The sequence below is a fragment of the Aspergillus heteromorphus genome (genome assembly GCF_003184545.1).
Source record: "Aspergillus heteromorphus CBS 117.55 chromosome Unknown BO70scaffold_31, whole genome shotgun sequence".
NCBI classification, from domain to species: Eukaryota; Fungi; Ascomycota; class Eurotiomycetes; order Eurotiales; family Aspergillaceae; genus Aspergillus; species Aspergillus heteromorphus.
This window is the reverse complement of record NW_020290436.1, coordinates 217,169-232,862: the sequence shown is the minus strand read 5'-3', so window position 1 is coordinate 232,862 and position 15,694 is coordinate 217,169. Positions and strand designations below refer to the sequence as shown.

General features: G+C 53.5%; 6 protein-coding genes across 6 annotated transcripts; 4 read left to right on the top strand and 2 right to left on the bottom strand.

Annotated features, from left to right (window-relative positions):
- Positions 1 to 186: 186 nt before the first annotated feature.
- Positions 187 to 3,214, top strand: BO70DRAFT_343761 (uncharacterized protein; the record flags this gene model as incomplete). The annotated part of the gene is made up of 8 exons (XM_025541432.1): positions 187 to 215; positions 301 to 387; positions 479 to 605; positions 673 to 850; positions 919 to 1,308; positions 1,360 to 1,509; positions 1,563 to 2,113; positions 2,180 to 3,214. The coding sequence occupies 8 exons, from the start codon at positions 187 to 189 to the stop codon at positions 3,212 to 3,214; spliced, it is 2,547 nt and encodes an 848-aa protein (XP_025395830.1).
- A 767-nt stretch (positions 3,215 to 3,981) lies between these two features.
- BO70DRAFT_343758 (adenosine kinase) lies at positions 3,982 to 5,945 on the bottom strand. Its single transcript, XM_025541431.1, has 7 exons — positions 5,785 to 5,945; positions 5,695 to 5,710; positions 5,473 to 5,626; positions 5,038 to 5,379; positions 4,646 to 4,983; positions 4,474 to 4,587; positions 3,982 to 4,399 (listed from the first exon to the last, which is right to left on the bottom strand). The coding sequence occupies exons 1-7, from the start codon at positions 5,834 to 5,836 to the stop codon at positions 4,354 to 4,356; spliced, it is 1,062 nt and encodes a 353-aa protein (XP_025395829.1). The 5' UTR covers positions 5,837 to 5,945; the 3' UTR covers positions 3,982 to 4,353.
- Positions 5,946 to 6,008: 63 nt separating this feature from the next.
- Positions 6,009 to 7,090, top strand: BO70DRAFT_365540 (DUF1770 domain-containing protein). The gene is made up of 3 exons (XM_025544094.1): positions 6,009 to 6,519; positions 6,666 to 6,860; positions 6,957 to 7,090. The coding sequence occupies exons 1-3, from the start codon at positions 6,208 to 6,210 to the stop codon at positions 6,993 to 6,995; spliced, it is 546 nt and encodes a 181-aa protein (XP_025395828.1). The 5' UTR covers positions 6,009 to 6,207; the 3' UTR covers positions 6,996 to 7,090.
- A 178-nt stretch (positions 7,091 to 7,268) lies between these two features.
- BO70DRAFT_322071 (uncharacterized protein) lies at positions 7,269 to 9,630 on the bottom strand. The gene is made up of 5 exons (XM_025540538.1): positions 9,391 to 9,630; positions 9,119 to 9,288; positions 8,872 to 9,001; positions 8,446 to 8,814; positions 7,269 to 8,390 (listed from the first exon to the last, which is right to left on the bottom strand). The coding sequence occupies exons 1-5, from the start codon at positions 9,589 to 9,591 to the stop codon at positions 7,608 to 7,610; spliced, it is 1,653 nt and encodes a 550-aa protein (XP_025395827.1). The 5' UTR covers positions 9,592 to 9,630; the 3' UTR covers positions 7,269 to 7,607.
- Positions 9,631 to 10,761: 1,131 nt separating this feature from the next.
- BO70DRAFT_343751 (60S ribosomal protein uL2) lies at positions 10,762 to 12,587 on the top strand. Its single transcript, XM_025541430.1, has 5 exons — positions 10,762 to 11,013; positions 11,093 to 11,150; positions 11,238 to 11,729; positions 11,815 to 11,900; positions 11,963 to 12,587. Exons 2-5 carry the CDS (start codon positions 11,102 to 11,104, stop codon positions 12,098 to 12,100), a joined length of 765 nt encoding a protein of 254 aa, XP_025395826.1. The 5' UTR covers positions 10,762 to 11,013; positions 11,093 to 11,101; the 3' UTR covers positions 12,101 to 12,587.
- A 342-nt stretch (positions 12,588 to 12,929) lies between these two features.
- Positions 12,930 to 13,834, top strand: mpt (putative DNA repair and transcription factor Ada). The gene has a single exon (XM_025544093.1). It carries the CDS (start codon positions 13,026 to 13,028, stop codon positions 13,785 to 13,787), a length of 762 nt encoding a protein of 253 aa, XP_025395825.1. The 5' UTR covers positions 12,930 to 13,025; the 3' UTR covers positions 13,788 to 13,834.
- Positions 13,835 to 15,694: the final 1,860 nt, after the last annotated feature.

The window sequence follows — 15,694 nt, the reverse complement described above, 5'->3', positions numbered from 1 at the left end:
GCCCGCGAGACGCCTGACCGCTCTCGCTCTTCGCTGTCTCGCTCATTTCTGTATATAATACCTTTTACTGACTGATGGCTCATTCACTGTTCTCGTCGCCCGCAGACTCTCAGCCAGCCATAGCCATCTGACGGGCGAAGTCAACCGGTGGAGTGACGCGGGTGTAATCTTCCATTGATCCCGAGCATGGCGTCCGCGTTCCAGAATACGTGGCAGTCAGTACTCTCCACTCCCCATCCCAGCTGATGGTATCTTACCGCTCGAGAAATGTTCCCGTGTCTCTAAAATCACCTCCTACAGAACTGCGCTCGAAGTCGAAAAGGAGCTCCTCCGGAGCCTGGCCGAGAAAGAGCCGACGTTTGCCGAAATCTCCCATTATCTTACGGAGTCAGTACACCCCCTCTCCTCCTGCCCATCTGCCATCGCTTGGTTGCGCGCAATTGATCTGACTCTTCCGTCTCTGTCTTCGTCGTCGCAGGTTCCGCTCCGCGTGTCAGGATGCCATCCTCCAGGATTTCGAAACCGCCCGCTCCGTCGATGTTGAAGGTCGTCTTTGGGATGCGCACCTCAAGATCAACAATCGATTCCGAAAACTGCTTTCCCGCGTGAGTGTCGCATGGCCTGGCTTGCTTACAGGATGTCAGCCTCTAATCCGTGTGCTATACGATCTAGTTCCGCGAGGAGAATGGGAAGAAGAAGAAGCCGGTAGAGAGGCGGAAACTCGAGAAACATTATCTCGAGTACATCAAATCGAGTCAACGGTTCTATCGAGCCTATATTCAACAATTGGCCTCCCATTTCGGGGGCATCTTGGAGCTGGAAAAAGTTGCGCGGAAATTCAATTTTGACAGTGAGCAATGCCACCATCTCCCGTTACTTTACGCCGAGGGCTTCTATTGAGCAAAGTCGTGTCTGCAGACCTATCAGCGGAGCCTGCAATCCAGCCATCCGAAGCTCTCAGGAGGCGCATCCTTCAGTCATGCCATGCAACCCTTATCCGTCTCGGTGATCTCTCGCGCTACCGCGAGACCGAGCTGGTTGAGAAGAACCGTAACTGGGGCCCAGCCATCGGTTATTACGACTTAGCGACATTGATCTATCCATCCTCTGGTGCTTCCCACAACCAGTTGGCGGTCATTGCGCTGGCCGACGGCAATCACCTCAGGGCCACTTATCATCTTTATAGAGCGCTGGCGGCCCAGGAACCGCATCCCTCGGCGAGGGGAAACTTGGAAATCGAATTTAGAAAGGTTATGAACGCATGGGCCAAACGAGAGTTGATTCCTCCCGAAGATGCTGGCATTCCCGGTAGGGCATTGGCCCCCTGGTTTGTCTACCTCCATGCGCAATGCTACAGAGGGGTCGACTTCCCCGAACACGACGAGCTTGAAAGCGAGGTTCTCAATCAGCTTGCCGTGGATCTCAAAGAGCGCTCACTCGAAGGTACTTTGCAGAAGTTCTGCCTAATAAATATCGCTGCCGAGGAATTCTCCCGGACACGCACGATCGGTAAGTTTCCTGACTTTTCGAATAGCAGAGCCGTTCATTGATCCAAGCACCAGAAGAGTCCGTATCCAATGCGCGCCTCTTCTTCCAGCGGGTCAACGTGAAGACGTTTTTTACTTTGCTTCAGATTCTCCTGGCCGAAGTCGAGCGATTCGCGGTTGAGGACCCGGATAATAAGGACGCGACAACCGGTCCAGATAAAGTCACTGTCGTTGCGCGGCGTATTCTACCGGCGCTTCGCAACTACAGCTCTTGGCTTCTCACGGTTAGCAGCCTTTTAGTGGCCTACAAGGGGGAAAAGGACACGCCTCTTGCAGTCCAGATAATTGAATTCTGGAAGATATATGCAAACACCCTGACGCTCCTTGCATCCACATTCGACGTGGTACATCTTCCCGAGGTCGACTATCTGTTGGAGGAGGATGAAGAGACTCTAGGCTTTGCGCCCCTGACCACGGAATCGACTTCCCGCAGGTACTTGAGTTCAAATGGCCAGCAAAAACCTCGGATGAATGACCCGGGGGTTGAAAGGAACCATCCCAACATGGAAATGCTTTACCGGATTCGCGAATTTGTAATTGATGGACTGGACCTTGTCGTGAGCAATGTACGGAGGCCCTATGATTTTTGGTCATCTTACTTGACCCGCCTTGCTAATCATAATCCATTCTAGAAAATCCCCATCGCCTTGGTGGACGACGAAGATAAAAAGACATTCATATATAAGGAAGAAGGTCTTCCGTCGCAATTTTTCGCTAGCCCCTCGAACCACCACCATACGCTCTCCTCAGCCAGCATCGAACGGGAGGATATCCAGCAAGCGACACAGGCGCTCAATCACAACGTCGACGCCAAGAGTGTCTTTGGCGGGTCGCAATCCGCCTCAGCATCAATATCTGCCAGCATGCATCGCATCGTTGAGGGCGTAGAGCGATTGGTCGAGTCGGACACCTACGAGAACGCCCCGGCCGTACCCGAGCAACTGACGTTTCCACGAAGCAGCAGTCAACGCCCGTCTAGTCAGTTCTTCGACCCCAGCACAGAATCGATCTTCCAAGAAGAGCTCCTTCCGCGCCACACCCCTGCTGCTCCTCCTGGGCTCGCACCACCGATGGCCAGGTCTGCATCTCTGGCCCGGGCATCATCCTCCCAATCCTACACTCCACGGCCTGCGCTTCCCGGCATTCCAAGCATATGGAACACTGCTTTGTCACCGGAACTTGGAGACGCTCCCTCGCCACGAACCCCTCCCGGCCTGGGACAGCAGTATCTGACTCCTATGCTGGCTGGAGCCATCAGCAGCCCCAGTCACCACCACCCATCTCAGGATGCGATCGTCAACGAACTCATGCTCCGTCAGAATCTGATCAATCAGCAGGCCCAAATGCAGGGCAGCCTCAATGGGCCTAGCCCCATGTCCTCTCCTTGGATGCCCTCATCAAACCCTTCTTCGCATCACCGTCTCTCGGGTTTCTCGTGGGATCGAAACCTGGACGCCGCCGCAAACATCCCGGCATCTTTCGGACTGCCCAGTCAACCCATATCTAGCGGTCTAGCCAATGCCTCGTGGGCAAACGACGCCTTTATTGCCAGCAGTTTTCCCTCCGGAGCGGGTGATTACCCCAGTTCTGGGTTCAGCGGCAATCGGAGATCCGCCCCGCAGTACGGTGCCATCGGTCAAACTCCCCCATGCGGACACGGAGGTTGATTTCTTAAGAACTTATGTCTCCACCAATCAGGTTCTGTGGGAGAATGTGCGGGTTTTATCCCCCCTGTCTCTATACCTCCCAATCAAACCTTCAGGACAACGCGAGCAGGAATGGAGAAGGACAGGCCAATGCCTATATGGCTAGCCGTCATCTGTCTCCGACCTAGCATTCTATAGTTGGTTTTGTCTGTGGGACAAAAGAAAATGGCGTTCTCATGGGAAAGAGAAACAGTATCATACCAGGTTTCTTTGCCAGCTTTCTCATATAATTGCAGTTCACAAGGTCTATGCATGGTAGTGCCCAGCTCTACCGACGGGTTGGCAAGCACTCTCCATCTGTCATTCCTGCGGACAGAATAGGCTCAGACACGGCGTTCGTTCCTTGCTGTCCGGGGCCTTTTGCTATCTTTCTTCGTGTGACTGGCAGCTTGTCTTTTAGACATTCAGACCCAGGGTCAGGGTAAATATTGATTGATGGGAAAGGTTCCTCTCTGCCCAAGATATGATTCCGATGGCGATAAACATGCGAATATCCGAATGGTTGTCTGTTCGCTGAGAGTGGCATCCACCCACTCGGAAATGAGTTATGCAGTAATCTATGACGAGGCCATGGAATGACAGGTGCACGCATAAGCGTCACGAGCAAAAATCATATTTTTCTTCGAATTCTATTGATGTTGTTGTGACTTGGATGTTATTTCCTCATTGCCTCTTTTCCATTCTATTCATTCGCTCCTATGATAGGAGCCTATCAATGGTATTGCTATCTTATCATCTCGATCGATATCCTAAGATTAATAGATGATGGAAAATGAGCCAAAGAAAATGAGACATTTATTTGTTTGTATATACACACAACCGACCCGGGGAAAGGAGGAAAAGCGTCATCATTAAATCGTTGTTGAGAACGTCATCTGCGACTCCGATCCATCTCCAACCCTTCACCCCAATTCATGGGATGCGCATTCCGCGAAAAAAGAAACCGTTGGTGGAAACAAAATGGTCTAAGACGTTAAGTCAAGGACAAATTGGGTATAGAAGGTTGAAATCCTTGAAGAGAAATTTTTGGTTATAAATGCCATGGCCTCGTAATGCCAAACCGAATGTTTTGGTTTAGAGAAAGATATTAAGGAAGATGCTTATGACCGGTTAATGGGAGTGTAGGCCTGCTTGGGGAAGGGAAAACTAGATGTTTGATATCCATGTTAGTTGTCCGGACTTGTCAGGGATACAATAGTTGACTTAAAGTAGGGACTCACGAGGCGCCCAGCTCCTGGATGCTGAGGGAGGCGAGCCACTGGCCGATGTCGATGCTCTCATCCAGAGACTTGCCCTGGACAATACCAGCGCAGAACCCACCGCAGAAAGCATCACTGTACGGATCGTCAGTTTCAGGGCGTCGGCACGGGATTGCCAAGTAGATTCACTTACCCAGCACCGTTGGTGTCGTTGATGCTGCTCTTGGGGATTTCGCGCACGCTGATTTCCTTAACCTCAACTTCACCGTTGGGCTTCACGGTGGCAGCGACGGTGGGGAGGGTGCCCTGGGTGACGATGGCGACTCTGGCACGCTTGGTGTTCTTCTTGGGCAGCTGAGCCAGCTTCTTGGCGATCTCGACAACATCCTCGGTACCCCAGCTGTGGCTCTCAGCAAAAGCACGAGCCTCGGTTTCGTTACAGAAGGTGTAGTCGGTGTAAGGCAGCACACTGTCCAGCTGGTCCTTGAAGAACTGGGCGATGAAAGGGGCGGAGAGGTTGAGCATGAAGACCTGAGAAAGTTCCGGTCAGCATCCCTGCAGTGAGACCTAGGTCGCTGTCCAAACCTTGTTCTTGGCAGCAGCTTCCTCGCCGAGAGCCTGGATAGCAGGAACGCAGACGGTAAGGTGGAAGCCACCGACGTAGTAGAACTGGGCCTTCTCGACGAGGGACCAGATGTGAGGCTGCTTCAAGTGGTCAAGCTTGTACTCGTTGGCGGCAGCAAGGTGAGTGCACATGCTACGGTCGTGGCCAGTGATGATCACACCACACTTGCCGGTGGGCTGGGCATCATCGACACGGTACTCAGTGTGGACACCGGCCTTGGCACAAGCCTCCCGCAGGATATCGGCGTACTTGTCACGGCCGACACAGCCGATGTAGAGGACGGAGTTGTCGGGTAGGATGTACTAATTGGCAGGCGGGCATCACATTAACATCCATACCCGGAAGGGGAAAGGGGAGAGGCGGGGGTTCGGGCTGGGGTATGGTTATGTATGTACCTGGGCACCACGGGCGGTGTTCTGGGCAGCACCACCGGCAATCAGCTTGGCATCATGCTTCTGGAACAGCTCATCGTAGAGGCCCATGTGCTGGTCCTCGGCGAGGATGGCATCGTTGTTCTTCAGGCCATACTTCTGGAGAAGGGCGGCATCACTGGCAGTAGTTAGGGCACGTCAGTCGTGTTCCAAGAGGGTTGGTTCATTATGGACGAAGCAACGTACCCAACAGCCTGGATGTCTGTATGAAGGCAATTCGAATACTGTATGTCAGCCCAACGAACGAGCTTCGGTGGAGGGGGAGGTCTCACGCACCGAGGAGGGGGTTCTCCAAGCAGAGGAGGGGGTAACCTTGAGGAGCGGCCATTGTGATGGAATTGGAAGGAAGAATAGGAGAAGAAGAGAAGAGGGATGAGAGAGAAGAGAGGAGAGAAAAGGAGGAGGAGGAGGAGGAGGAGGAGGGAGGAAGTAGATATAAACTCGGAAGGAACGAGGGAGGAGGGAGAAGGGCAGAAATGGCCGGAAGGGAAGGAGGGGCAGCCAGAACGAGGATGGTGATTGGCTGCCGGCGAGTTACTCCGGGCCCCGGCGCGAGTTGCTGCAGCGCATCGCATCTACTTACTTACCACCACCCACAAATCTCACCGAATACTATTCCCCCTTCCCATATACCTCTGTCCATACTCCCTTCCACTATACTCTACTCACTACTTCCCCTCTCCCCTGTTACTGTCCGCCATGTCCGATCCCGCCCTCCAAATCCCCGAAGCCATCCAGACGGCCTCCGTCAACCCGGAGCCGTCCCCCGAACACGACCTCAATCCCCCAACTGCCGCCGCCTCCGAGAAGCAACCCGTCGTGGAAGAGGCCCCCTCCGAGGCGGGTAGCATTCCCTCCGATGTCGTTGATCCCCATCGAATGATCAAGCCCACTCCGCGGCGCCACAACCTCCCCCCACTGCCCGATCTCCGGTTCGAACAGAGCTATCTAGCCAGCTTGCGGGGAGCCGATACCTGGGGGCGAGTCGCTTGGATCACGATCAGAGACCAGGTGTGTATCCCCTCCCCACCCCCTATCTATCTACTATGCCTTCCTGTCGCCCGGAACTTGCCTTAGCTTGACGGGACAGCCAAAAAGAAAGTTTGCACACCTGCATCTGCACATGCACATTGCTTACACCGCGCCTCACCTCGTAGGTCCTCCTTCCTCTGATTCAAGGGACCGTCTGGACCCTGGCTCTTTCGGGTTGGCGCTTCTGGAACCGCAACGCCTCGCTCAGTGGACAGACGCTGGGGAGCAAGATACGACGCTGGTGGTACGACGTCAATAACTGGAAGCTCCCTCCTCTACGATCAACTAGGGATCCTCGACTGGCTGCGAAGGTGGAAGACGTGAGTGTTCCCGTTCGCGTCTCTTGCCCGACTTGGGCACGGTCAAGCGGACTCAGGTCATGCTGACAGACACTGACATTTCCGGAGTTTTTGCAGTTCTACACGGCGCAGTTCGCCAATGCCGGTGCGGACTAGGCTCCCGGGTCGGGATCAGGTAGGTACTGTGTATGGTTGTTAGTCGGCATTTCGGGAGTTCAGCGTACGGCGTTTCAAAATAACGAGCATTCGGGGACTTGACTTGGGCCTCCCTTCTATACACAATTCAGGCCTTTGTGGGTCCTGGAATTTCCAGGCCGCCGGCCTTTCGTTCGTTTCCACCTTGCGAAGTCTAGTAATGTGTACATAGCGCACAGCTACAGGAAGTTTGTCAATTCGAAAGCGTCAACCCAATCTGAGATCCGGGCACGTGGGAAGGGAGCCCGTTCCTTGAATAATCATACGCTATTTGAAGATAGATTCACAGCATGACCGTCCTGTTATATGGCAGTCGCGGAAAACTCCAGCCCACCTCACAAATCTAACAGTAGCGTGGTTTCCCTCAACGCTGCCCCGACAAATTGCCTCCTCCCACAAACAGAACAGAACGCCTGGGAACAGAACTCCGGATTTTGTCCTCTCATAAGTAATATCTGACAGAAGGCGCTCCCGCAAACAACTCTATCAAGGCCAGATGAATGGCCGGCCACGAGGAATGGTCTACCGATTCTGCGCATCGGCATTTGGTAGCCCGAATTGGACCGGGGGTAATTAGGGTAAGTCAGCCCCAGCGGAAACGCTGGTGGTCTTGGCCGCAGCATCGGGCAGAGTCTTTGCGTCCATGTCTGATAGGGGCTGCGTTGTCGTCGATTTCCCATTTAACTCGGGTTGTGGTTGAACCGGCATTGGTATCTCAGTGTCAGCTGCTGGTGCCAGTTTAGTCTCGCCCTTCTCTTCTCCCAGGGATTCTTCTGCAGCACCACTGGGACTGCTCGCCGCCTTGTCTTTGTTGTATCTGAGCTGCACCACAAGGCTCGGGTTTTCCCCGTTCACGAGTGACTCGTCACCACTCAACCCACCCTCATCGTCGCCCTCGAAGTCGTTGTCTTCTTCCTCTTCCTCGCCTCCTCGCCATTCATTCCCGCTGGATTGTCCGGCTTCCGATCCTTCGTCTATTCCGTCTTCCATGTTATAGTCACTATATCCGTTTGCTCGGCTGGAGCGCGTTCTAGACGGCCTAGCCTCTTCACTGAGGACGTCCTCGCGATTGCCACTAAGCAAAGTCTCGCCGTATACTCCACCCGCGCGAGAACGAATCTGCCTGCCGCTGGCTGTATATCTGGGGCCCGTCGGATCGGGTGGGGTATCCACCCCAGACGTGTTCCGGGTTGAACGTCGTGTAGAGGGAAGATCATCGGAAAAGATATCCTCGTCATCGGAGTAGGTATATTTCAATTTCTTCCCGCGAGTGCGACCTTCGTATAGAGAAAACCCCGGCTCCGGCCGAGAAAATGCTGCCTTTCGGGCAATGCGGTAATCCCGGCGTTTACGTTTCTACCACGCGTCAGCAGGGGGGGGGGAGTAGTTCAAACCCATGGCTACGACTTACTTCTTCTGAACCCTCAAAACGAGGTATTGAGTTCCTTATTTTCTCACTGAGTCTCTTTGAGTGCACGCTTTTCTCTTCGTCGAGCCTGTCCGCAACAGCCTTCAATTCAGGAATGCTTCCCGCCACACTCCACCAACTAACATTTTTGAGGGAAGGATTGCTCTCGCGATATAGTCTGAAATGTGTATCGTCTAGACCCTCGATGAGCCAGTATCTGCGCTTGAGGCCATCGCGGCCCCAAGATTGAACGGAGAGAGGTTGGTTCAAGTCGTCTTCGTGGCGGGATTGTTTGTAAGATTCTTTGAGTTTAGCTTGGACGGCGTCGGACGAGGAGAGGCACCATAGAATCAGCGACTTCAGTAATTGCAACTATAGGGCATCAGCGACGAGTTGGTGTAAAGCGCGATTTCGCCTCGCATAACGTACGCGTTCTTCTGGAGACATTGTTGCGAAGGTGCGGCCACCATGTAGAGGGTTCTTGCCTTGCCAAGCCTTGGGCCATTGGGAAGCATGAGTTTGGATCGCCTCTTCCAGGGGACGTTGGTAGTGACTTCGGCTGCGCATTGACCAGAAATAGTTAGCATCCAACGGGCATTCACTCGTCGCAGCTTGTACGTTGGACAGGGGCGCTCTCCAAACAGCGCAGGGTCTAGGGTATAGGTGGCGGGCATACTCCACATCCTTCTTCCTGTTCAACACCAACCCCAGAAATGCACACAGCAGCCTCTCGATATGATCCCCCAGCGGCATCTCCGCGACGCCTCTCTCGATATCCTGTGGCCCGAAGTGTGGTGTCGACCGCGGGAACACTTCGTGGAAACGCGCACGGAACATTACAATGAACTTCGGATTGCGACAAGTCAGCGAACATGGCCAGGAGCGCGACAAACGCGTCAAACGAGTACCAAGGACCCATCATGAGCATAGGATTCCCGGGGCACATACTGCAACGTCCGCATTGTCTGCCAGCACATATTCGTGGGGTGGTGAGGGCTCCCGCTTCGGCGGCGGAGATTCAGACTCCTTCTTGAAGTACTTGGTGATGCCCACGGGCTCATCGATGGCCATGGAGCCCGTTTCTTCGTCGGACGGGGGCGCCGACGAGAGCGACGAGAGCTCCGAGTCTGAAAGGGACATGTTGGACATGTTCGCGTTGTGATCCGCAGGTGGTTGTGTTGAGGCAAGGCAAAGCGGGCGAGTCCGCGGCGCAGAAGTTCTACTTTACGCTACTGTTACCTAGGTTGGAGCGCGGCTTTTACGCGCCTGGCCTGTCTGGCATCGTCGAGAGCAGCCCTCATCCAGGTATGATCAGCACCCAACCATGACATTACTTTTCACTATCGCCATTGGACTTCATCCATGCGGTCATACGCTCCCAGGAACGCCATACACTCAGAACACTTGGTCGAAAGAGGCCACCTTAGGTGCCAACGAGCATTATAACGCGATTTCCTTGTCTAGTAACTAGGTGGATGCGGCCCATCCGTCAATCTGCGCTCCGGGCGAACAAAATGCGATGGGTCACCAAGTAGTCCAGGGGAATTGAGCAATATATAGAGATGCCATTACTATATCCAAAAAGAACAAAAGCGACGGGTTTGTTTGGAAGGGTCCAGCGATGCTGAACATCGGGAGAGGGGCGGGCAGCGCATGCTGCAAATTGACCCCGACGAGGAGCATTCATCTGCCCGGTTCCAGTTCCTCGGCCATAGCAAGTCCCGGGGATGACCTGTAATAATCACCAGGTGTTGACTGACTGTCTCGTTCGACGCGTCCAGCCCTCTCTCCCGGTACGGCGAACTCTCGGAGCATTTGGGTGACTCTGAGAGGCGGCCCGACCTCTCGAGGCCACATGTCACCCAACACGCATCCTCAAGGGTCGTGGGAAGACCAGGGCCCTTCACGGTTGATGGGGATGGGGATCCCATGTTGGTCGGAACGGCCAACATGGTCCTTTGCGTTAGTCATTCGATTTACGGAGTACGTGAGTGAGGGGGAAACATCCCGCGGGTCGGCAAAACAGTGCGACACTTGTACTACCAGAACAGGTCAGCCTCGGACGATGAATGATGGCGGTGATGCCAGTTAAGAGGCCCAACTACTCGACACTCAGGGCCCCTGAGACATCACAGTGCATCTATCCAGTATCCAGCTAGCCAGGCGGCTAGCTGGCTGGCTGGCGGGTTCGAGGAAAGGGAGGCGGCCAGAATGAATTGGCCCGTGAGGGAGAGGTCGAGGATCAATCCGACTTCCAGAGACATGATTCTGGCGGGTCACCAAGGCTGGACGGTGTACCTCACATTCTACGGAGTACATCGGCATCCTCCACTACGGCGGACTAGGTTAGCCGACTCCGTAGCCGCTACCAGCCTTACTAAGTTGGGACCTCAGGCAGCGAGGCGACCCTACTTAGTCAGAACGACCCGCGCCACGCTCCAACCGCAACCGCGCTGGCCGAAAGACGCTAGTCCCGGCGCGGTTAGATTAGCGACTTCCACCCTAAAGCCCACACAGCCCTTCGCGACGAATTCTCAACACCAACCCGACAAGCCCATCTTAGATTTTGAGGTACGAGAACTCGAACTCTCCCACCACCAGGTCGCCAGGCGGATCTTTCTTCAATACTAACGTCCAGGTCTCTATCTAGACAGTCGCCATGGGTCGTGTGATCCGCAACCAGAGGAAGGGTCGTGGATCCATTTTCAGTGAGTGCGACCGCAGAATATCCTGCTCGAAAATATGAAGCCCTTCCCCGAAGAGCAAAATTTGCTGATGCACAACCTCGCCTGTAGCGGCCAACACCCGTCTCAACAAGGCCCCTGCCCAGTTCCGTACCCTCGACTATGCCGAGCGTCATGGATACACTCGTGGTGTCGTGAAGGAGATCATCCACGACCCCGGCCGTGGTGCTCCCCTCGCCAAGGTCCAGTTCCGTCACCCCTACAAGTTCAAGCACATCACGGAGACCTTCATCGCCAACGAGGGCATGTACACCGGTCAATTCATCTACGCCGGAAAGAACGCCGCTCTGACTGTCGGCAACGTCCTTCCTCTCGCCTCCGTCCCTGAGGGTACCGTCGTTACCAACGTCGAGGAGAAGTCTGGCGACCGTGGTGCGCTTGGTCGTACCTCCGGTAACTACGTTACCGTCATCGGCCACAACCCCGAGGAGGGCAAGACCCGTGTCAAGCTCCCCTCCGGTGCCAAGAAGGTTGTCAAGAACACCTCCCGTGGTATGATCGGTATCGTCGCCGGTGGTGGTCGTACCGACAAGCCTCTGCTCAGTATGTCTCCTGAAATGTGGCCCCAGTGGATTCTGCCATGGGGAAACTATGCGTGAAGATTTGGCTTGCTAATACTTCTCTACAGAGGCTTCTCGTGCCAAGCACAAGTTCGCTGTCAAGCGCAACTCCTGGCCCAAGACTCGTGGTGTTGCCATGAACCCCGTGGATCACGTAAGGCTTCCTCCACAACTACCATTTGCAGAAGCAAATCCTGACATCCTTTCTCTCTACAGCCTCACGGTGGTGGTAACCACCAGCACATTGGTAAGGCTTCGACCATCTCCCGCTACGCTGCCCAGGGTCAAAAAGCCGGTCTTATCGCTGCCCGGAGAACTGGTCTGCTCCGTGGTACCCAGAAGACCAAGGACTAAGCGTGATATTGTGTGGAGTTTTCTTTGTGACGGGTTGAAAATGCTCTTTTGCTATGAGGCATATGTACTTAGGCGATTGCGGATAATCTCCCACACGTCCTTAGCCAATCTAGGTCGTGGCCACCAAATTATTTCATGATGACCAAAGCAAAAGAAATGGGTTCAAAAATTCAAATCCGCGTGCACTTTGTTCATGATAAAACTCCAGCCTGCCCAGTGGTCTAGTGGTCAAACAGAGCAAGGCTTAGGTACCTCGTCTTCGTGTTCACCGTCTACGTGTGCTCGATAAAGTAGTGGAAGGTCCTCCGTACATCCGTTCCCAACCTTTCTACTCCGTTGTTACCTACGACCCACATGCACCCTTTCTTCTACCTACCTTGCCACCAGCGCCGTACAAGTAGCCTTGTTCTACACCTATAGATATTCTTCTTAGGGGTACTCCGTACGGGGTACTGCCGGAAAATGCAAGCGACACAATTACTAAGTCTTCACTGGCAATAACAATTACTTTGTTGGGAGGTAACAGAATATTGGATGTTGGCCTCGGGAAATACTTATATATTCAAGTCCTTTCCTGCTGATTATTTCCCAACGAAGCAGTGGTACAAAAGGCCCGGGGGGCTTGGACACCACAATATGGAATACCATATCATTAGTACCTGGGTACTAAAAGTTCTATCACCACGAGCAAGTACGATGGCATTGCGGTAGCAAGGAATGCAGTTGCAGCCGGGATGCGAAACTTTGCTCTCAAAGTGACCAATCATACGGAGTATATGTGGATAACGTCTACGGCGGCCTCTTGTAGCAATGGAACTGAGAGCACAGAGAACAAACAACCACCCAAGAAAGCAAATGAAACTATCCACGTCTTGATCCATCAACCTTCATCAAATCATTGCATCTCACAACCCCAGGGGTCAGAATGGTTCAGAACCCCTCGCCTCAGGCGCTTCCTCGTCTACCCCAGTCCCCCACATGCGCCACCGCGCGCTGGCAAGCGGTTGTCAGTCGAGATCCAACAGCCCACACCTTCGTCTACGCCGTCCTTACCACCAGGATATACTGCCGTCCCTCCTGCCCAGCCCGGCTCGCAAGACAAGCCAACGTCCGCTTCTACGATACCCCGTCACAGGCCGAACGCGCAGGTTTCCGGCCTTGTAAACGCTGCAAGCCTGATTCCCCTGGAGCGATTAATCCTCAGACGCAATTGGTACGGCAGGCATGTCAGGCTATCCGATCGATCGTACAGGCCGGATCAAAACCAACGCTACAAGATCTTGCAGCAGAGGCCGGCCTCACACCCAGTCATTTCCATCGCGTGTTCAAGAAGGTTATGGGCGTGACGCCCGGGGGGTTTGTGGCTGAGGTGTTGAGAGGGGGTGCAGTCGCCGAGGCGTTGTCGGATGGACACACCTGGCCTGAAAAGGGGAGAAATCCTACGGCGGTGTTACAGCCGTGCGTTGCAGATACCAATGGGGATGCTGACTCGGGCGGGCTGGAGAACAATGGGGTCGATGGTGCTGATGGGGCCGTGCTGTGGAATGAGTTCGACGCCATGATAGCCGCCGAGGCTGGGTTCGTTTCCATGCAGGATGTACAGCCATTGGATGAACTGGTTGCTTGGCATGGTGTAGGCTATTCCAATGTGGCTATTGATGAAACTTCACCACCAGATATCTGTTAGGCAGGAATACCTCTTGAAAGCACCCATGGAGTGAACGCAATTAAAACAGCTTTTCTTGAGATGAGGGTCTGCTTCAGACCGCGCTTGACTGTCGCGTGATGTGCATGCACAGCCTTCATAGGACCGCGTACACAGTACGGAGTAGTAGTTGCGAATGTCTTGGTGACTGAGTGTCGGGACTTACGTACTCACCACTCAGGGGGTGGGTGGGTGGGTGGACAGAAGCATCACTGCTGATGATGGTGGGATGGTCAGCGGAAATAATGCTGAGTATATATTTTCCCGCCCCGGGTCGGGTCCACATCCCTCAGTCTAGGGGTCTTCCCTCCATCATTTTCAAACACAAGTTGCGATCCTTGCCTGTTTGACCATGGCCCTCGCACCCGATGACTGTTTCAGATCAAAGATAGGCAGGTAGTTGTCATGGATCGATCTCGCCGGCAGGAATGAACTACTACCATGTATATCTACCTGGTTGTTACTTTGATGCCCCGATAAGATGCGAAGATACTTACAGTCAGCCGATATATCTGTTGCGGACAGCCGGAACCGAATGCTGACATGGTAATGCTGTCCGCGATCATGAAGGGGTTTCCCCCGACGCAGAGAAGTTCATTGTAGCCAATAGATTTCCGATGTATCTATCAGTCGGGTCTTGCATCATGATGGGTCTGGGGGATTTCAATGGACATGGGCCATGGAGAAGGATGTTCCGCGGTTACAACACCTATCTATTCCCCCCCACCCCTCCCTAATTCATGTCTTTCTGAGCCCCGACTTTCTTGTTTCCACCCCGGACAGCGTAGCTTCAAATCCCGGAAAGTTACAATCCTACTACTAGATGTATGTGGTATACTGATGATCATGCGGTGATTTCATCCCTAACCAGGACCATGCAATTGTGTATCCAAACCTCCGTACTCCGTAGACCAGTAGTGATACATATCCCCCCAGTGTGATACTAACTCACGGAACTACTCGTAGGTAGAGCCTCTCTGTTTTAGCTGATTATACTCCGTATGTATGTATGTATGAATCGAATAACAGCTTTTTTTTTTTTTTTTTTGAAAGAGCACTATTGAACTGGAACCAATTGCACCAGTTATGCCCAGCCAGTTATTCTGTAAATAGAACGGGGTGGTTGCCAGTGTGGTGGCAAAGACCTTTCCAGTTTCCAGTTTCCAGTTTCCAATGGAGATCCACGTTTGAGACCGCAGGCGACTCGGGGGGAGGGGCGCGAGTCGCCAGTCGCCAATCACGGCTATCTACTGGCCGGCGGCGGTGCCCCCCACCTGAGCGGCCCACAAACGCGTGTCACTTCCGGCAGTCCAGAATCTCCTCCGGTCTCTGAGCCTATGACATGGGCGCTTCCGCCTTGGGGGGTTCAGGTCGAGATCCGGCCAACTTTACTTATCATCTCTTCTATACCTCTATTCCGTCCGGTGCTCCGTAACGAAGTCCGTATCTCGAGGTATCATATTACTACCACACAAGGTACCTAGTAGGTACCTAAGGTAGGTAGTAGTACGGAATAGATACGACTAAGTAGGTAAGCAAGGTCTCTTCGTGGGTTGAGCTAGTGAGTCTCCTGGTTGGTTTCAGGTACACCTCATCCCAATTGAATGGCGGTTCTGGCCCCGCCTCCGTTTGTATCATGCTCCATCAGGAGTTTATTTTCTCCCAGGGTTCAAGACAAGAACAACACGAGTCCTGGTAGATACTTTGTACTTTGTAAGGCCAGACGATTGAGGTACTCGAATGGCACCGATCTACTACTACGGATTAGATACTAGTACTATGTAATATGTAAGTAGTACTAGTCGGTATATACCTTCAATAAATAGCACTGTTCATGTACCTAGGTAGGAGGTACGATCCTGTAACGCCGTTTCTGGAAGAATTGCCGT